The sequence below is a fragment of the Nymphalis io genome, chromosome 14, assembly GCF_905147045.1.
Source record: "Nymphalis io chromosome 14, ilAglIoxx1.1, whole genome shotgun sequence".
Lineage (NCBI taxonomy): Eukaryota > Metazoa > Arthropoda > Insecta > Lepidoptera > Nymphalidae > Nymphalis > Nymphalis io.
The window spans coordinates 7,446,380-7,470,042 of NC_065901.1; the positions used below are offsets into that span (position 1 = coordinate 7,446,380).

General features: G+C 32.4%; 1 protein-coding gene across 1 annotated transcript in view; it reads left to right on the forward strand.

Annotated features, from left to right (window-relative positions):
* Positions 1-5,745: 5,745 nt before the first annotated feature.
* LOC126773503 (lachesin-like) overlaps positions 5,746-23,663 on the forward strand; it is a 52,700-nt gene continuing 34,782 nt past the window's right edge. The window contains exon 1 of the mRNA XM_050494454.1: positions 5,746-5,825. Within this exon, the coding sequence (XP_050350411.1) occupies positions 5,759-5,825 (67 nt within the window). The 5' untranslated portion in view covers positions 5,746-5,758. The remainder of the gene's footprint in view (positions 5,826-23,663) is intronic.

A 23,663-nucleotide genomic window follows, 5' to 3' on the forward strand; every position in this document is an offset into this window, starting at 1 on the left:
AAATGCTAAATGACTAAAATAATACGAAGCAGGTAATGCATGAGTCAATCTCTGTTTTGTGTATCTATTTTGAATTTATTACGAGATATTAAAAACACGAAATGTATTCCAAAATTTTACTAGTTAAGTCAGATTTATTATCTCAATTCAAAAGTACGTAATACTAGTAACCAGGAAATACTGATAATATTATTCACACCACGCCTCGCTCTGTCTCTATCACACTATTAAAATATAGTGCTGTTGTCTCTTTCGAGGTTAGCACAATAGAGCCTTTGTCCGAGCGTCACGCGCGAAAGTGTAACCCCTCTATGATTATTTATTCACAAGTAGAGAAATATTAGACGGGACGAAATGAGTTTATACGTACAAATGTAATGTATACAAACTAATATGAGTACAAAAGACAAAGGGAATTGTAAATTAGACAGGGTCCCTGGACGCTAAACATGTTAGGTCGTTTTTTAGGTTTACGAATGCATTCATTTGTCGCAAACATTTGCTGTTTTTCGTATTCACGCTAGTTTTATAAACTAACTCAATTTACATAAGCTTTAAAGGATAGCGTGTTAACATGAGTTTTAAGGTATAGTTTTTAAAATTATTATTCTTTTTAAAACTTCTTGTTTTTGTAATTGGTACTGTTCACCACGTGCATATATATTAGTATAGGGATATTTAATTGTTAATACTATTTGCATATTTAAAACATATAAATTTATATTTATATGTAAATGGGGGAAGGCTTTCGTTCAGCAGTGGACGGCAAAAGGCTGAGAAATATGTAAATATGGCTTTATCACATAATTACGATTTTTTGCAAAAAATTGATTCTTTAATGTATATTTCTATAGAAATAGTATAAAATCATAAACATCATCACCAACCCTTTGTCGTCCACTGCTGGACATAGGCCTCTCCAGTATATGAAAGCCTCTATACTAGTATATAAGTGTATAATGTCGTCCTGGCTGACAACGGATACCATACATAAGCGGAGATATTAGAACACTCCACTTAATTTTTCCTCAATCATATTCTTACTAATTTTGTGGCTTTCATTGATAATTGATTTCATTGATTTAAAGGAGAGGGCAGGTGTAGGTATTTTATGTCCTTTTCTGTACTCCTGTAATTGTGTATGCAAAATTTCATGATAATGAGTCGAGTAGAAAACACGTAACAAACAAAAAAGTGAACTCACTTTTTCATTCATAGTATTATTCGATTGCTAAATAATTAATTATTATTAATTATAGAGTTGTAATATCTAAAATACAAAATGATATATTCAAACGATATTTTTCTCATCCTGCAGTGATCCTGTTTATAACGGTCTATACGCCATATTATTTAACAAGCTAACATAAACAATCTTTCAAAGAGCATACTTAATCATTTCTTGTAACCTGATCTTAAAATTTAACTCCACATAAATCATTTCATAGGTATCAATCTAATTAGGAAACTGTGTTCAGTTTAAACGTCGTATAAATTTAGCTACAGTGTAAACAGATGTCCTCAGACATCAAAGAGTTAATTATCTAAGAATAAAACAAGAGAACGGCTCCCTTGGGAAACATTCGCTTTTTCATTTCTTTTTATACCCGCAGACTACAAAAAAACGTTGAATAATTTATACTTTGATAACGATAATTTGCTTTGAAATTTCGTTCGCACAATGTTTAATGCGTACAATTTAATTGCTTAAAGTAAAATATGTTGAAGTATATTCCTAATTGGTTGGGCTTTAAAACTAAATATTTAAACATGAAATAATTTAAAAAAACCAAATTTATATATTGCTTGCAGATAATTGTATAACTGAATGAACTTACTGAATTTTATAATAGATCTGCATCTTTGGTCTAGTAGCTATCTTGTTACGTGGCAGATCCGGGGCTTTGTTTTTATGTAAATTATCAGTAGAAGACTACTAAAGTTAAAAGTTGTTACACTCTTTTACCTCGTAAAGCAAAGACTGTTACCTATTCTGTAAAACTTTAACTCCTAATGTCTCCACTTTCCTTGTATTTCAAATGTTAAACCAATCTCATAGTTCACGTCGCACGCTATATAGCAAGAATGCATTCTTGCTGTTCGATGCGATGTAATATTTGTACAATTGCTATCAAACTATTTATTTTTGTTGCAAACCAACGTTAAGAAAAAGTCAAGTTAGCGTATTCCACCACCTGGTGGGCCTTTATCTAGCAGTGGGGTAAACGTTTACTTTCTTGATATTTACTTTAAAAAATTTAAGAGACAAAATAAAATCTTTTATTCATTCTTAAACAGAACATTCGTATTTTCTTACACAAAGGAGCTATAGATTACAGCGCAGGTACCGTAATACATTTTACGGGCGAGATTACGGTACTAAATAAAACCTGTTAGGCGTTATTTTGCAACTAACTGGCGATATTTTGTAAATGTTTAGGCATTTTTATGTGATAAAGTGGAATGTGTAAGATTACATAAAGTTTAGTAGAAAAAAGAAATTCCATTGAATAGGATTATAGGATAACAACTGTACTATGCCTAAGGTAAGATTTATGTGATATCATAATATTTTCATTTTATGAAGGAGTTTTTGCTTAAGGGAGTAATTAAAAATATGCCATGTTATATTTTATAATCTTTCCAGAGAACTGAGTTAATAACATCCATTATCATTATACTGCAGGAATAGAATAATATAAAACAAAATTTAAAACTAAAAGAGGCAAAGTTGACCAAAAGTTCCTAAATTAAATAAAACTTTTAAGTATTTAACTGTTAACTGTTGAAGTTAATTGATTGCTCAATCTCGCGATATTTATTTTTTATTGAAAGCTAATATAATTTCTGTATAATCGCAAATTTTAAAGCCAAGTTGATTTAATTATGAAAACTTTTTTAATTTTATCATTTAAAATTATAGTAGTGTGGTTTTCGGTTTATGGTTATGTTAAAGGCTTCTGTGTCGTGGCTAAACCACAAAGATCACTTTTGGGTCCTTTTTATTTTTGTTATATTCAAACTTTTTAAAGCCGTTTGTGATATTATATTAATTAATGAGTTATCCTACATATTATATTAGGATCTCCACCAATACGTATAAAGATTACACATTAAATGAGTCATATGTCTTTGTCTTCCCTCAAATATACGAAACCACAGTATCCATTTTATATAACTAAGTAATAGCAGATATTATCGTCGTATCGTATCGTAACAGCCCATTGCTGGGCTAAGCCCTCCTCTACCTTTTTGAGGAGAAGGTTTAGAGCTTCTTCCACCACGCCGCTCCATTGCAGGTTGGTGGAATACACATGTGGCAGAATGTCAGTGAAATTAGTCACATGCAGGTTTCTTCACGATGTTTTCCTTCACCGTAAAGCACGAAATGAATTATAATCACAAATAAAGCACATGAAAATTTAGTAGTGCTTGCCCGGGTTCAAGCCCGGGCAAGCACCACTGAATTCCCACGATCATCGGTTAAGATTCACGCGTTCTTACCATTGGTCCATCTCGGCTCATAGCAGATATTATAAATAATAAAATTAAAAACATTGCAAGTTGAAAATTAAAAAACTAAAACGAATAATCTTCTTATATAAAGTAATAAATATAAAACTACAAAGGAAAAAAATATACACAATGCATTATCACTGGTACAAATTTAGTTTAAAACGAATAATTTGGTTAGCTAAAAAATATATTGTACGTATGTTTTTATAATAAGAAAAATGTTCTTACAACCAATTTAAAACATCAACACTATATTTATGTTGTATGATTGAAACTTTAGACAATTTTAGAAATTATTTTTTAATCAAGAAGAATTTTATTTGCCAACCCTTACAGATAGACCTAGCTTCACACAGTAATTAATACAGCTAATTAATATTGCTACTGTTCTGCTAGTATATTTTTGATATTTTTATAGTATTGGGTCTTAAGGTATATTGGTATAGCCCTTTAGTTATACTTACTAGGAGTGCAGTTGAAAAGAAGATACGCAAAAATAAAGCTAGGAACTCCTTTCGGGTTTTTTTTTAACAAAATAGAGATACGTTACCGACGTAGGTATTTAGATATATTCATAAGCTTACTAGTATAAAATAACATAACGATGTCATTTAATTTATGAAAAAGGGGGCAAGAAACTCTCTTGCCAGTTTTTATTGATAAAATTGAGATTCTGATTACTTTTAATTGATGAAGCTTCAATAATGTCTTATCTTTTTTTTTTTACTTTTTCGTAATAGTTATTTGTTTATATTTTAGATTATATATGTCTTTTTTTATTCAAATGATAAAATAATAAATGAAATATTCGAAAAATATATTTTCAATAAAAGTTTCAAATGATGAATAGAACAAGAGAAATCTGCCGTAATTATACCTTTTTGTTCTGCTTAAATTAAAAGCGAAGTTTTTGAAGTAATTAAATATAACGCTAATAATTTTTAACCTTACTAATTAAATTTATCATTTTAAGTATCTACCAATTTATTAGATTTTTTATTTACGTCTTTCGTATAAAAAGTAGTATATACTTTTATAAATTATGATTCAATATATTATAACATAAAATATTATTAAGACCAATTAATTGTTGCAAAATAATTATTATTTCAAAATCAATAAGGTATGTTACTCCGATTTTAATCTAATAGCATAAATATTCTTTTAAAATTCTATACATACCACCCACACAGATATTTTCAACGTGTATTCGATAACTGTTTTTATATTGCTTTTCAATTCCATTAAATGTTTGTTTCACAATAAGTACTGTTTATTTATCTCAAATGACATTTAAAATACTAATACAATTTTATATTGTTAATTAGAAATATAAACAAGTAACTTTATCCCTAAAGGAGTAGAATTAATAAAACAGTTCTAAAATTGTCTTCAGTGACTATATAATAGTACAAAGGGAAACTTAATATTGTTGAGCATTTTTGATGGCTGTACTAAAATGAAACAACTTGACTGAAAGAATATTATGATACATTACCGCGACACCTTTTAACGAAAGGTGCACGGTTCAGCCTAAATCAGGGTGGCCTTTTAAAATAAAATAGCCACTCACATAAGTAGCATCATTGCTGTAATGGAATCCCTCTGAAATGACGTCAACAAGCAACCCGTAACGTCTCCGAGAGTAAAAAGAAATGTTTTCACAGCTACAATGGCCCTTTAAAATTTTTACACAAAATCCTTTTATCCCGTACTGAGACATTGACGGCGTTGTGACGGAATTTTTATGCGTTGCCTTCCACGCAGTTTAAAAAAATATTCTTTACACAATTTATATTGAACAATTAGTTTTCCTTCTAAACTAATTTGTGTTCTAAAATAAAATTTCTTTGTTTCAGATTTCGGTGGTGATTCGCGACGTGATTTTTACTGATGTAATTAAAAACGGTCATTTATCTCTTCAATCTTTTATTTTCATCTATACTTTATAAAAACTCAACTAAATATTTTTTTGAACAATTAATTAACAATCATAAATCCACATATATTTTATCTTCTTAAAACTTAATTTGAAGAATAAAAAATAAGAATGAATATAATTTGAAAAATGTATCTGCAACTTTACTCTTCCTAGAAACCAAATACAAAAAGAGTAGAATCAAGGACTTTGCTCTAAATAGGGACAATCTAATGGTGCCTCCGAGTGTCAAGGGCATTACTGCCAAGAGATTGCGAAGAGATGAGGTGGATCCGTGAATATTATTTGTATCACGATTACAAAATGCTCCTGACAGTCTACGGCGCACTACTTCTCTGGAGAATCGACGGTGTCGTTGAAAGCACAAAAGGTAATCTATTTAAATTAATAAGCATTATCCGAGTAAGAAAGCGCCAACACTTTACATCGATCGTGGCTGTAGTCAAGAGTCCGAAATAAAAGAAAATTTAGCAATTGTTGATTGAAACATTAAATATTTAAATTAAATACTCTTAGAATAAACTCTATACAAAATAATACAAACAAATATCATATACTAATTGGATATTAAAAAGCAATAACGAGCTCGTGGCGGCTAAAGCGCGCAAGCTAATTCGTCCGCTTACTATCCTAATATCCCGTAACAGCTAAATCCCTGTATAATATTGCTTAATATATACAGCGTCCAGCTTCAAATTTCCTATCCATTTAGTGATGTATCGACACAGTTTGTACATATATGTTTTACTAACATTTCTTTTTATTTATCATATACCTTTGAATATATTATTTTAATAAGGTTCTCTTATTACTCATTTAAATTAAAGGAAAATAAAACATAGTATTTGTAAAATTTACAAAACGCTTACGCTCAACTAGCTCTTATTTACTTGTATGTTCTAGACATTATCAAAACTTACAGCTAGTCAAGTCAATGCGCTACATTTTTTTAAGTATTATTAATGAACAATTATTTCATATTTTATTGTGGAACGCACCTTTATTGTGAATTGTAAAGCCGTAACAGCCATAAAGTCTGTCGAATAGTGGTTACAAATCAGAACTCTGACGGCAACGTAAAACATTCATGTTGTAGAAGCCCCACCGAGTTGTTCCCTAGAGGGCGACAAAACGTAACGAACATCCCCCTCCTTTTATGTCGTAGATACATTTTTCCAACGCCAGGAAAAGACTTGTTCCCGAATAGATTAATTACGTTCTCTGTTCGCGGAAAGGTATGCTGATTGCTAGCGGCGACCCCTGTCAAGCGGAAAAATTGCAATTACAATGAAGGAAATATGGGTGATACAGAATGGGCTATTGCTTATGTCCCTTATCTAAGGAGATAAAATTTTGTCAATGTCAAAAATAAGAGTTCTTTTGTAGGTAACATATCATAAAGAAGAAAAGAGCTCTAAGAGGAAAAGTGAAAAAATAATTTGTTAAGAGCTTTGTTGCTTGATGTTTTATTATTTATTCACAATATATTGTTACATAATATTTTAGAGATAGAACAGTTGACATAATACGTGGATGGTAACAGAACACGGGGACTTAAAAACGGACAAACACCACTGGATTTTCAAGTGCTAATTCGTGTTTATAATTTATTCATCTCGAGCTTAGTGATTTAGGAGTTAATTGTTTTATTATATGTACGTAATGTAAACCTCATTAAGGAGATTTATAACAGTGTTTATTATATATATATATCTTTATTACGATCCTAGGATATTCTTAAGACTATAGTTGAAACGGACCAAAGGGTCAATACGATTCTGCAAATACGTTAATATTTGTATTGGTTTCCTAGTACGAGAGTTGCTATATTAAGTTCAAATAAAAGGGGTCATGTTGAATTCTAAATTCAATGAATACGTAACGGACCAACGAATTCCAATTTAACATTGCACATAATAGAGGCTAGGACATGAGCCATAAAACATGCTAAATTATTACCCGATCGCAGTCTATACAACCGAACTTTAAACTAACAATTCGAACATTCGATACTTCTTTTTAATGGATTTGAATAAATTGTACAAAAGTAATCAAATAGTAATTTTACTAACATTGATAAGATCAGAGTATTATTTCTAAGATTCTGATATCAAACAGCTATAAAAGATGCTAACAAAGTCCATTAAACCAATCACGTTTTCAATAAAACTGCTATCGGAATGAATTTTAAGAAACGTTTGCTTACCTTGGAAAAAAGTAACGTTGGCAAAGCTCTTCACTAATTCTGAATTTAAATGCATGAGATCGAATGGGTTCACGCAGAGAGTATCCACGCTGTGTACCGATTGCTACTGCTTATATATTTACAAGAAAAATGGATTTCAAGATCGTTTTTCAATACAATAGATACAAATACGCTATGTCACATAAATCTAGTACTATTTCTAGAAATTCAAAATTATTATAGCTTATAGCGTTCTTTTGTTAACTTATTTGGAACATTAAAATTTAATTGGCAGTTTTTAACGATGCTATCGAAGTGTATCATTATAATTATTAGCTGGTAATAGGTCTTTGTGAAAGATCGTCTATGTAGGTATCGCTTCCACTCAACCAACTCGTCAATTATTCTATCGATTAAATGAGTAATCCAGTGTTAATGTTATAGATAATGACACACCGTCAGAGCGTGTGGGAATAGCTTACATATTTTATAGTCTATGGTTGGTAGAACTTACTGCCAGGTGGCCTTATTGCTCTGTATTAGTAACTCAAAGAAAATAATTCAATTGATATATATATTTTTAGTAATGGCAATCATTTTGATGGAGAATAGCCAAAGAAAAGATATTTAGTGATCAAGTGCATGCGTAAATATTGGTGCACTCACTATCTTCTCACTCTTTTAATCCGATGGATCGGCAATCCGACACGACTCGATATAGTTCAACGGTGCAGGACAAAACGCTTTAGATGCTTTTCAAAGCGAGAGTGTGTTAGCCTTCTAATATCCACGAAATAATCGAGTAATAAAAATAAATAATTTATATAGTCTGTATATTATTTTGTAAATAATAACAAATTATACAAAACACCTATCATGATGACAAGCATATGCAGTCTCTCATGTTACTACTTAAAGCTTTTGAAGTGTTTTTTATCAGTAGTGCGAAACGAACAGATGTCTAGTGCACACGACTAATGGGGTTTCCCATTTTAAATCTATATATAAAATGGTAGCTGTCGTTACCATAAAGTGCCATTGTAGGTACTCCGCAAAAAGAGCTCATTCTAATTGTTTGCACATTTTACGTCTCACATACTACCCTTGTATTTCCCCTTGGATTTGACAGCAAGGGTCATGTCAATTTAAGTGCTGTACATAAATATGCCGATAACAGTAAAGTTTATGTGTATTATTCTACAAACATTTTGTTATAGCTCATAATATAAACAAATCCAACCAAAAAAACCCTTAACTAAAGTTTAGATGTAACATACAACTTTCCGCAGATAAAATAAATATTCGCTATATTCACATTATAGTTATAACTAAGAAAGTAACGATAGTCATAGGTAGTTGTTGTGTTTTCGATATATTACGATAAAACGTCCATCACTAGTGCAGTATATGCTCGCTCTTGTCATGCCATCATCATCGACTATTGTGTTTGTAAATCGCATTGTTGTCCAGAGAGGCCGTTTCATTTTTTTACACACCCTTGTGGTGCTCCCTCTAGAGATTAAGTTGGCAGCAAGGAAATTGCTTTTTAAGAGGCTCACCCTTGCTTCATTCCTTAAATTATAAATGGCTATCCGTTTCCCCCGGTACCGTTCGTTTAAAATTTCGTTATTTTTCTCTGATTTATTCCCTACTTCAATTCACCCCCTGTCGCAATGTTTGCGCGTCCCAGTTTTCCTTCCTCAACTTTCCGGTAGAAAAAAAATCGTAGCAACCAAATTTAAGGAAACTCGTTACGAAAAACTGGCCTAAAAAGGAGAGAAAATGTTAAAATATTTCTATTCATTGACTGAAAATGAGTTTTGGTTATTAATATATTCGTGATAAACTTGTTGGATTTCTTTACTTTGTGTCGATGTTACATAATCTTAAATTATATTCTTATAGCTACATTTGCACTCTGAAGGCTTTCTTGCTAAAAAAGTAGTAACAAAAACAATATCATGCTATAACTATTTAATAGAATTATTATAATACATTTATATACTATTTTTGGATCATACTAAAAGTCACATAGTAATTGAAGTTTCAAATGTAAACGCAAAAACTTATTGCACACATGATTATATTTTTTATATCCAAAAAAAAACCTTAATAAACATGTTTTTTAAAGTAGTTACGCCTAATAAACCTTAATAATTATTATTTTTGAAGCTAAGATGTTTAATTATCTGTTTTAATAATAAGGTCATAAATTAAATGCTGGATACAATACAATAAATTCGAAAGTCAGTTTCAATTATCACGACGCGTCCCCTCTAAAGCAGCGTAAAACTATCGTACATCGATATAGCGAATCTGCACCAACAATCCGTTTAAGGTGTAATAAATCACCTTGCGCCTGCATGTATCCAAGCTATTATCGAGGGTATTCGTGCGTATTGTCCTTAGAACAAATATCATATGGAAGTGACATTGATATATGTCAAAATATACTTCATTTGTGAAGACAATTTAAATCTTCTTATGTTTCTCAAAAAAAGTAATAGAAATATATTATAGCTTATATCTAAATACATAATTAATTTACATCTATTACATTCACACAATTGACTTAATTTAAATATAGCGTTAAGCTGTGCGTATTTACCAATTGATGGCGCTTATTGATAATAATTAATGTTTCTCAATCACGAAGGTAAGGTATTACAAAATGCGACAAAATACGTAAGCTGAAGCCTATTTTGTAATAAGAAACTCAAAACTCACCGCAGAAATCATGATAATTCAAACAGTTATATGCGATTTTGCTTAAAATTATTATAACATTTCAAGAATACACGCATCAAAATAGTATATCAGGGGTGAGTAATGGAGTTCTTACAGTATTATAATGCAGATGATGATCTATAAATAATAGTAAACGGTCTGAATATATAATATTGATAATTGTTTCAATTATTATTTTAACCTTGGACATAAACACATTCGATAAAAATAATAATTTAAATATTACACGTTAGGATTAATATGTAATATTTTGGAGTGTGTCATAAATTTGTAACAAGAGACTTTCCTCATTGTTATAATATGATATATTGCGCTACCATCAACAAATGATTGATGATACTTGTATCTTTTCACTGTTCTGAGGTAACGGCCATAGACAGAACCCCTGGATGGGACAGATGCGCAGGACAATTTGATTATGTCATTACTCTAGTCACCCCAGGGGATCGCTATTGTTAGACGTCGTTTGAGCTTTCATTATAAATGTCATAACACTATTTTTAATCTCTCTATTCCTTTATCTAAGCAGCGAACAAATTTAAAACGACAATAAACACGAATGCGATAAAATCTCTTCTGTGAAATACAAAGAAAAATAAATTATATCATTTGAAAAGAGAAAACTTCAATTTATATTGAGTTAGTCATTTCGAATTGTTTGTTTAGCATATTATAATATTTACAATAATGAATATGTTACTGTTAATGATGTATTGGCTGTCCATAATAAATGTTTATTTACAATATACGAACAAATTAAATTAAATGTTATATTATTTCCACGTTCAATAGTTTCCACGAATGGCAAATGGGCCACCTGTTGGTAAGTGGTCACCACCGCACATATACATAGTCAATACACCGCCCATATACATAGTCAATGCTCCACCAACCTTGCGAATTAAAAAGTTATTTTCCTTGTGCCTATAATTACATTGGCTCACTCACCTTTAAGACCATAACATGACAATGCTAAATAATGCAGTTTAGCGGTAGAATAAGTGATGAATGAGTCGCACCTACCAAAACGGGCTTGCACAAAGCCTTATATTACTAAGTCACCTGCATATATCACATGTAATATTTATAATATTTTTAATCATCTGAGTTATAATAATAATAATGTCCTCCAGACCGATTTCGGCCATGACGGCCAATCTTAAGAGAGATTAGCTAACTGCGCACGACATATTATAGTGCACAAATGTGTGCGCAAACACAGGTGCACTCTCTATTCCCTAACTCTCATAATCCGATGGGACGACAATCCGACACGGCTAGAAAGTCTTCAGGTGCAGGACCAACTGCTTTACGTGCCTTCCGAGGTACTAGAATGTACATACTTCCAACTTTCAGATTCCGGGCTGCTACTGAGAATTTTCTGACAGAAAAACCCAATAACTTTTTATTGGCCCGACCTGGGAATTGATCTTTGACCTGACATCAAGCCTCTAGACCAACAAAGCAGTCAATAATCTGAGTATAGAGAGAATAAAAGCAATTGAGTGTTTCTGTCAAGAAGTTCCATTAGAGGCCCAGAGTTAGGAGGTAATAATACATTCCTGTGCCTTGTAAAACACGTAAAAATTGCAATACATATATTGGAAGGCACTTGCATAGACTTTGTAAAATATTTTTTGATTTTTGTATTCGAATAATAAAATAATCGAAAATAGAAATAAAACGTTTATTCAAACGTTTTATATAAAATAGACTGGTCGTAATCTGCTTTTTTTTTAAGTTAGATTTTTAGCTGAGGAAGATAAAGAAAATTTTAGACATTATGGTTGAGTGGTTTGAAGGCTTGAACCTTAAGCTGTGTTAGGGCTTAAGTCCGAGCTAGCATTACTACATTTTCATGCACTCAATTCTTACTTGGTGAAGGGAAACATCGTGCTTCCCATGCATGTCACAGATGAACAATGACTGTTAAATGTGTACCAACCCGCATCGGAGCGTCGTGCAATTAGCGCTCAACCTTGTCTTTCAAACAAGAAGATGCTTTAGCAAAGCAGCAGATACTAAGTTAAATTTATAGGTATCAGTGCTTAAGAAAGTACTCTTAAAAGAACTGGCTTGAAACTCGGTAAGTAATATTTTTCGCATATCAAATTACAGAAATTGATTTGATATTTTGATTTTAATTGGTTGTAAATAGTAATAAGCAGATTTTAAGCAGTCTGTTTTATATAAAACGTATTTCGAATATGAATTCAAAAATAAAAAATATTTTAACAGGTTCTTCTTCACAAGCTCCTTACAATTATATAAATTTACAATGAAAAAAACATTTGCACTGTTGAGTAACTTTTACAAGTATATTTATTACTATCGAATATTTTATAATGTCGGGTTAAATCTTGACATTGAAGACGCGGGTTATTCAAGTGTCGTTGCCGTCTGTTCAGAAAGGATTCGTCGTAATTCAACTCTTACGGGTATTGAAAAGGCTGTATATGGTTGAACGATAAAAAATCTTTTTGGATTGGATTTATTTTAAGCTAACAAGATCAAAATATATTAAACTCTTATTTTATATATTGAAATACATATAAAATCATCGTATGCAATTTTGACTTTTGTTTTTGTATACTCATAAACAAATTAGATTTAGAGATAGAAACGAGCAGTTGTCAAAGCCCGCTACCAGACGTTGTCCAAAGACCAAAAGACAATCTTCCGTTTGGCAAAATCTCGGGAGAAAGCGACACAAGACATTACAAAATGTCTTTGTGTTAAGGACTCAAATGGCACTTTGGTTTGCGACGCAGTTAAGGTGAAGGAGAGTTTAACGTGTTGCTTAACATACAACACGATAATGTCTCTCCTCCAGAACTGCCTCCTAATCTCGGACTTGTTGCACCGTTAACACCTGACGAGGTACTCAAATGTCTTCGTACAATGAAGAACCGAAAATCCGTAGGCCCTGACGACTTGCCGATTGAAGCGTGGAAAGCGATGGGTTCTCATGTTGTGAACCTACTTATTGACCTTTTTAACCGAATACTTACTAGCCGGAAGATGCCCAACTCTTGGAGATTGAGTATCATTACTCCAGTATATAAAGGCAAAGGTAGTGTACAGGACTGCGAAAGCTACCGCGGTATTAAGGTTATGTGCCACACCATGAAACTGAAATGTACTGTCTCGTAATGTCAATATGGGTTTCACCCAGGCTGTGGAACCATAGCCCCATCTTCGCCCTAAGAATACTGGCCGAGGCCCACAGGGAAAAGAAGAAGCCGCTGTACATGGCATTTCTAGACCTGCAGAAGGCATTTGACTGCGTCCCACGCCAAATTATCTGGTGGGCTTTGAAGATGAAGAACGTGCCACAAATCTATATTGACATTATCCGAGACATGTACCATAATTCGGAATCAGTAGTAAGGACCGCTGTTGGCGACACACACCCTTTCCCGATCACAGTTGGTGTCCACCAAGGCTCGGTCCTGAGTCCTTTTCTGTTCAGTGTAGTGCTTGACGTTGTCACAGCGAAAGCCCATGAGCCATCTCCCTGGCTCATGATGTATGCTGATGATATTGCACTGGTAGATGAGGACAAGCAGGTATTGGAGCAAAAGGTGAACCAGTGGAACGGTGTGCTACAGAGGGGTGGTCTTATGCTAAATGTTGCGAAGACCGAGTATATGGCCTGTGGTAGTACGGACCCCGAACCCATAAAGATAGGTGGAGAATCCGTTATCAAGACGGAAAAGTTTAAATACCTCGGGTCCGTACTGCACGAGTCTGGTACAATCGACCACGACGTCAGAGCTCGAATAAACGCAGCCTGGGCCAAATGGTGGGAAGTCACCGGGGTAATCTGTGATCAGAGGATACCGGTGAAATTAAAGAGCCTTGTGTACAAGTGCATCGTCCGACCAGTCTTATTGTATGGCGGCGAGACGTGGCGAGGCACGTTCAGTAACTTCACGTCGCGGAAATAAAGATGTTGCGGTGGATGTGTGTCGTTACGCGACTAGATCGCATTTGTAACGAGCACATCCGTGGTAGCCTTGGCGTTTGCGATGTAGTGGATAAGTTGCAGGAAAGCCGTCTGCGTTGGTTTGGCCGCATTATCCGCAGACCACCAGACTATGTCGGGAACCGATGCCTGGACTTTGTTGTCGAAGGCCCTAGATCCCGCGGCAGGCCGAAGGGCTGAGCTGGCTCGATGTTGTGAGGGACGATATGAGAGAGCACGATCTCACTAAGGAGGACGCTTTAGATCGGGCAAAGTGGAGGCGTAGATGCGGGAAAGCGGACCCTGACGTTGCTAGGCCGGGAAAATGCTAGGCAGAAGAAGAAGAAGATAAACAAATTAGATTTGACAAAAAACTTCAATAGGATGGTTACATAATGTTGTCTTTATTATCTTACATTGACTGGCACTGACTTTCAAATTAAATTGAATAGATATTGAATATATTTAAATAATTAATTCCGAGATGGCCTAGTAGTTAGGACGCGTGAATCTTAACCGACGATCGTGGGTTCAAACCCAGGTAAGCACCACTGAATTTTCATGTGCTTAATTTATGATTATAATTCATCTCGTGCTTGACGGTGAAGGAAAACATCGTGAGGAAATCTGTATTTTGTGACATAATTTCATTGAAATTATGCCACATGTTTATTCTACCAACCTGCATTGGTCTAGCGTGGTGGCATAAGCTCCAAACCTTCTCAAAAGGAAAGGAGACCTTAGCCCAGCAATGGGACATTAACAGGCTGTTACTGTACTGTACTTTTATTAATTTCAGACTTTATTTAAAGTGAGAACTTAGTCAGGAAGGAAAATAAAGTTCGAACAATTAAATTAAGTTATAAAAATATATATAGTTACAAGGTTTCCCCGGAAGTTTACATGCTGGTAATTTGTAGATAATATGTAGAGTAAAAAATTTGATATATAATATATAAGTATTCGTATTTTGGTATTACTCATTTTTAATCCTTTATTATCCTTCTGAACGCACTGTCTAACTGATCCTTAGACAGTACCGCTTAAAATAATTACCGCTTAAGTAATGAACCCAAAAAAACAATAGAAAACTAGAGAAAATACAAATAATGAGAATTGAATTTCAGAAATTATTCGATAACAAAGACTTTTATATAATCCGCATACTGTTATTTTGCAGGTCTTTGTATAATGATATATCTTATAATATAGTGGAAAGATCATGTAAACTCAAAACATGACTTTAATCATACGTTATTAGTATGACTGAAGAAATATTTTCGCAGCTTGTTGGATCAACTCAACATATGGTGTAAATATATTCGAAATCCTAACTAATATTATAACAGATCGTCATGAAATTTTGCATACACGATGTGAGTGGTACAGAATAGGACATAGAATACCTGCCTGACACTGAAACTATAAATTTATATTACTATAAATGAATACAAACTTATACTAAAAATATACTACATTAAAAATTATCTACATGACTTGCTAATAAATTAATAGTTTCTAAGATTTTCTCGGTAAATTAACTTTCTGAACATTTCGTCTTCATGACTCGTCAATACTTGTAAGAGTTTACTGAAATATTTATATCAAGCTCATCAATCACTGGGAATGATTAGGAAGCCACAATATCCTAGGTTAAGGTTGAAGACGATCGATGACCTTGGTATGTAACATATAGTTTATTTGTTTTTCTATTGATTTTTACGCTTGTCATTTGTTTACATAAGAATTATGTACATGAAAGCCTTTAATGTATACAAATAATAATTAAAAATAGCCATTGTACAAATCACGACCGCGTGGCAAGAGTTCTAGCATAATTTTTTCTTTGAATCGTATTTTCAAATCCTTTGGGAGAAAAATGAACCAGCCCTCCTGTCACCAATACAGGCAATAAGACGAGCTCCGTATAAAAGTTTTTGCTTTATTACTCCAAGGTCCTAGTTTTTCAACTGCAAACGGAACAAAGACGTAATTTGAAATAAGAGACGAATATTTACAACGTTTATTTGCTTCGGCTTTGTATATATACATATGTATATAACTTACCTGCAAATGTTCATCATATATATATAAAATAAAAGTAAAATTGTGTGTAATGTCCGTTACTTAACAAGTAATTAAAGGATTAAAGTCATATATATATATAACTTGTTGACGGATAAAATGTGGATTCGTGTTTAACGTAGATAAACGAACAATATGTTTCGATTAAATAAAAAATATCAAGTTATTACATATCCACAGATTTATATTATAATTTAAGCACAGTTATTACCATAATATCGACACTATGCTTACAATATCCAAATAATATCAAATGTGAATAAAACACTATCACACCGCAATATCTGGTCGTTTAGTTAACGAAATTATCAAGCGCCATAATACGTGGCAATAAAACCAACCACCCCATCTGTCGAGAGCGATCTGTTTTATCGATTGAAACACGACATAAAACGCATAAAAGATACGCCGATTATATTTCATTGAATCCCGTTACTATTATGTTGATGAGGCTATTATCCGCGGCCCGTTTCGTTTTGGACAGCTCAGCGTTCGCTGCCTGAAATATAGCTCTCATTGTCGCCCACTAACACCGGTTCATTCTGGCTAACAGCCCGCTATACTGACCTCGTACGTCCGGTCCCCTATCTTACCGCTCGACGTCGGTGAACACAATAGCATGTGTCTTAAAAGCCTACTAAATTATTTCGTGGTTCATTTAGAAGAAAAACGTACACGTATCTGCGGTTTATTATTTCAGCACTGACTCGACTTTTTACCCATCTTACCCTCTCTCCTGTTGAAGAGAAAGTTTGGGAATTAATTCTGCTATGTAACGTTACTACGGTTAAATAGAGACATGTGAATCTCATCCGATACATTTCCTTTTCCGATGTGCGCTAAATAAAGTATAAACACGTTAAAACTCATTATTGCTTAATGAGATAGATATGTTACTTAACAACCTGGTTGGTTTACTATTTACTATTTACTGTTTAATTGTGTTACAATTTACGGTTCTGAAAATGTTTTCATATCAAATGATATTTGACATAACTGATAGGAAATTCTCTTAACACATAATGGGTAACGAAACTTAGTTACAGTTTCATAAAATGTAATGTTCAAATGCAAGCAGAAAAAACTAGTGGCCAAATTTTTTATTAAATCTGAAGGTAAGAGAAAAATAATCACGTCATAAATTAGAAAAAGTTACCTTGCATCGTTAGCGTTCCACTAACTAGTTAGTACGCAACTTTCCAACGTGAGGAAAAATGCCGTTGAAATGTGAATGTTTGGTAACCCATTTAAAACTGAACAATCGAACTTCGAATAACAGTACCTAGGTTGTGAGTATTCATTCCAGTAAACAAGTAATGGCTTTTGTTCTGAAACATGAAAACTGCAAATGAAACGTTCAAAAAATATTTGTCATTGTTTGGGACATAACGGAAATATTTCGGACACTTCTACTAAATATATTTACAGATTTGGAACAGTTTTGTCCTGTAGTGTATTTTTAGCATGTTTTCTATTTTAGTTTCAGTACTATCGTTTACAATCGAACGAAATGTTAACAGAAAACTTTGTATTTTTCGAAACGGATTCCAAATATATATATATAAATCGTAACGAAATGGAATGTTACAAAACAAATGTAGCCGATAAAAGCTTTTGCAAATGATCAAGAACAATTAAAATACTATCAAAGTTCATATTAATAATAAAATGAGAGATAAAAACATAGTTAGTGAATAAGGTGCTAAACACGATCACTAAGATAGTTTGTTGCCAAAGTAATAAATGTAGTATTTTAATTTTTTTACGTTTACTTTTAGTTACAAAGTGTTACGCCGTAAACTTTACTATACACTATATTTATTACCAAAACACTGACAAAGAAAACCATACAAATAACTTTACATTCGATGGTTTGTGTTTTAATTAAAATATATTTTAATCAATAATAATATTATAAAGGTAAAATTTGATTTCTTATAATGGATAAACTCAAGAACTACTAAAATGATTTTACAATTTATTTCACTTACAGATATAATATTGCTTATATTATTAGCGAGTAACGTAGGCTATATTTTGTTTTCAAAACATTTAGAAATCCTAAAGAAATTTGCTATGATGTAACCCAAGGTATAACCTAAGGAAGCTATATGTCTAATTATTATAGTTAACTCACAATACCTTCTTTTTCTTCAAAAAAAAAACTGGTAAAATAAAAAAATTATGACATTATCCTTATACAATTAAATAGCTTTATAATAATGGTTGATTATATACCTGTAATTTTAGAAGTTATAATAACCCAAAAAGTAAGAAATAGCCACGGTATGAACGAAACACAGATATCGGGAACATATAACATATGTGAGCGAACAGTTCAACGCTTAGTCTATTATTTACATACACTTTTTATTATTTGTAAACTATAAATAGTTTAATACTACGTTTTTTTTAATTTCAATATTTTTTTTATTATTTAAAACTTTGAACTTTAAAATTAAAATTCGCGCTCAAAAAAAATATTATGGTGGTGGTCAGCGGTGCGGCGAAGTAGCTGGCGCAAAGATTTCTTATATTCCATTTGTATGTACCATGTTCATTACATATACATACATACGTACTTTTTCAAGAGGTCTGTCTCATAATGTGGAAAGAATGTGTGATGAGTCACCACTTGCACATAGATGCCGTAGACAGAATCTAAGAATAAAATAATAAACAAACGCACGAAAAAATACGCAGGGCGTGCGCTTTATGCATAAATATTAATATATGCTCTTAGCTCTTTACTATAATGCTGATAGGTAGGTTAGATCGGTTGGCGAAGTTTATAAGTACCTTAAAAATGCACGGGATAAAATTCTTATTTTACCCGTACTTACCCGTAGCTTGTTTGTTATAAAGTTGTGAAATGCTTAAAAGTATTTACTGGTGGTAGGGCTTTGTGCAAGCTCGCCTGGGTAGGTACCACCCACTTATCAGATATTCTACCGCAAAACAGCAATACTTGATATTGTTGTGTTCCGGTTTGAAGGGTGAGTGAGCCAGTGTACACAGTGTGTACAGGCACAAGGGACATAAAATCTTAGTTTCCAAGGTTGGTGGCGCATTGGCTATGTAAGCGATGGTTGACATTTCTTACAATGCCAATGTCTAAGGGCGTTTGGTGACCACTTACCATCAGGTAGCCCATATGCTCGTCCGCCTTCCTATTCTATAAAAAAAAAGTATATATATATATATATATATATATATATATATATATATATATATGTATATATATATATATATATATATATATATATAAACTGTTAATGTACACAAAAAACATTAAGGAAGACACGTAAAATAAGTACATTTTATTTCAATTTGGGTTAATCTAAAAAGATCTATTCAAGTGAAACTTCCAAGTTTAATTGACAGTATGCATTGAATTACTTTAAAAATAAATTATTTCATCCTAAAATTGTATTAAGATTAAAAATATTTTTTGTTGGATAATTAAATTATTTTTACACATTATAACACTCGTATAAGTTAAAAATAATATGTAATAGAAATAATGTTGATAAACATAGTAAGTTAATATTTATTTTGTTCTTATTATCATCTATGAGTAACCAAAATTATAACTACAGGCACAGTTGAAGTGATTCACTCTGTCTAAGTAACTTTAAAAAAAATTAATTATCTAAGCATTTTTTATTCGTCATTTTTTAACAAAGTAATAGTTTTACCTGCACCACATTAAGGTAGCTGGTGGTAGGGCTTTGTGCAAGCTCGTCTGGGTAGGTACCACCCACTCATCAGATATTCTACCGCAAAACAGCAATACTTGATATTGTTGTGTTCCGGTTTGAAGGGTGAGTGAGCCAGTGTAATTACAGGCACAAGGGACATAAAATCTTAGTTCCCAAGGTTGGTGGCGCATTGGCTATAAGCGATGGTTGACATTTCTTACAATGCCAATGTCTAAGGGCGTTTGGTGACCACTTACCATCAGGTGGCCCATACGCTCGTCCACCTTCCTATTCTATAAAAAAAAAGCTAATTTTTTTTGCCTCATGTGACTGAATATAATGCAAAAGTTTTGGATTAAATTACTCATTTTGTCCAAACCGCTATTGCAAAAGCGTTCTACTAAACGTAGGCTTAAGAAAAATCACTTACAACTTGTTCAGATAAATATATCGAACATATTCGTGTAAAGAATAAATCTTTAAAATTTTTCGTTAATACTTATTTTTACGTAGGTAATTGCAACATTTTAATGCTTTTTAATGACACTTTTCTTTATTTTTATAATTGTAAGTAATAAAGTTCTTACAAAATGTACGACAGTTAGATATTCATGTATTAATATAATATGAACATAATTAAATAGGTATAATATATTTATATATACATATTTATTAGCCGTAATGTTCCAGTACATACTACCGAGTTTTGACATACTTCATTTGTGTTTATTATGCGTCTCGTTTTTTTGCGAACCTACATGTTTTTTGGATAAAATTCTGGCACACATGTACAAGAGGTAGTGAATAAGCTAGCTGAAATTAGCCTTATACTTTCATCTGAAAAATAGAGTCTTTTGCTCAGAATAATTGTTTATACATTTATGCACTATACTTGTCTAGCTATTTAGTTTAATGTTTCTATTCGTATCTACTGCTCGTGGAAAAGTCCTTATAGATAATTATACACTTTAAATTTTATCTAACTTAAAATATATATTATAATTTAATATTATATATACTTAATATTAAATTAGGTAGGATAATTACTCTTGAAAAGATTGTATTAATCTATAGTGTACTAAAATAATTATGTTCATCATCATTCACTTGCCGCTATCTCATCTATTTTGGGTTGGCGTAGTTTTTTTTTTCTATTTGTCTCTGTCTAATCCATGTCTTCTATATTTCAACTAAGTTATTTTGCCACTTGCTATCGTCGTTTCCATTTTTCTATCCTTCTCTTGACCTTTACATATACAGACGTATGAAGGATGTGTGTAACATAAAGTAATACAAATAAAAGACAATTTTTTTTTTTATAGAATAGGAAGGCGGACGAGCATATGGGCCACCTGATGGTAAGTGGTCACCAACGCTCTTAGACATTAGCATTGTAAGAAATGTCAACCATCGCTTACATATCCAATGCGCCACCAACCTTGGGAACTAAGATTTTATGTCCCTTGTGCCTGTAATTACACTGGCTCACTCACCCTTCAAACCGGAACACAACAATATCAAGTATTGCTGTTTTGCGGTAGAATATCTGATGAGTGGGTGGTACCTACCCAGACGAGCTTGCACAAAGCCCTACCACCAGTAAAAGTATTTAAAAACGATGGTAAGAACAACTGTATTTTTATAATATAGGTAGATAGATGGGCAGATGAGCTACCTGATAGTAACATTAGCGTCGTATGAAATATTAACTATACCTTATCAATGCGCCACTAACTTTCCGAACTACAATAAGATGTTATATCCTTTGTGCCCGTGATCACTCACCCTTCAAACCAGAACGCAACTATACTAGGTATTACGGTTCGGCGGTAGAATATCTGGTGAGTAGGTGGTACCTACCCAGATGGGTTTGCAAAACAAAATGTTCTTGGTAAATGAATACCGGAAACCTATCTCATATAACGTACAATATTATAAGACTTATTGTTTTTCCTTCAATATTCCTCAATAGTCGTGACCTATTGTACGAGAGGTCGTTATTAATTCATGAATTTGTGAATAATTCACAGCGATTAGCTATATTGTTTAAATTATTTCCTCCATATTAACAGCTAAATATGCGTAGTGTAATAATAATCCTAATTTGGGATATAATACGAGGCGTTCAATTGATACACGAGATTAACTTGGTTTTGAATGTCAGACTGTTGATCAAACCTATTTCAATAATAACCTAATAAGGATTTGGTGTAAATTTATTAAGTTGCTTCTAATTTAGATATTTTAGGACTACCAAAAATTAAGTCAACTGACGAAAATTAAAAGAGGTAGTTTTCAATTCGACGCGAATATATATATTCTTACAAACTTTTTTAAAAATAATACATAAATAAATATTTGACTTAAACTATCATTTTAAATACTAACAAAACCAACTAAAATGACAAATATCCCTTGACAACGTAATTGTATGTTTGAAGCACCCAAAATTCGCGTCAAAAGTTTTATTCTTCTTTTATGACGGGCGATGACGCGCTTTCCTTTTTTTTTAAATATATTCCGGCACAAGGAATTGATACATTCGGCCAAAGATAGAATAAATATAATTTTAATTATATCATTAAAAAAAGTTTACATTATACCGTTAATTTTAAGTAATGAAACTGAAATGACCTCGCATGAAATAATGTTATCTTGGGATGAAGATGAGAGAAAATCAGAGATAATTACAGCCGAGAAAATCCGCTACGTTACATTATACAGATAATCAATAACCATCCTAACAAATGAGTTCACCCGAGTCCATTTCTATACAATACATGTCATTGATATACAATACATACAATATTTAATTGGCTAAGTTTTTTGTCGTAATGGCGTAAAAATACAGACTTAAAAAGTAAATACTTCAACGAAATCAAAATAAAAATGTCTTGTTATCCCGTGCAAATGGGTTTTTAGCGGAAAGAGATTTTAGCCTACCATTTTTGTATAAAGCATATATTTTTGTTATAAGCATCGACCTCTATAACGTTAGGGGTTCGCCACACGTTAATTACAGGCCGCTGAAAGCTCACGTGATAGATTGCCTGCTCATCAAGAATAATGGGCCATTCAAACAACTTTGGAAATTATTTGCTCGTTCATTAGTGCTAGGTCTTAGGTACATTATTTTTCTCACTTTTGTGCTTATTTTTATTGGCTGTTTCGGTTTTAATATGACAGTGATTCAAACAAATTTCGAACTTTCAAGCATAACTCCGAGTGCCAATATATCTTAATGGTTATGATTAATTGTGCTTTATTACCCTTTTATAATTACACAATGTTGTATGGATTATAAAATTTTTATGCAGTTCTCATGAATATCGCTTAATATATAGCTATTATATTACACGTGTAAAGTTTTCTCCGTTAGCGAAAAAAAGGTTACTTGTTTACGTTTTAGTGACTTACTACGTATTAATGCTCTTTGAATGCCAAGTTATTTAAAGAATTTTTGACGCTTATAAAAAAACGGCAAAAATGTATTGAAATTATTTTGACTACTGACGTTTAAGG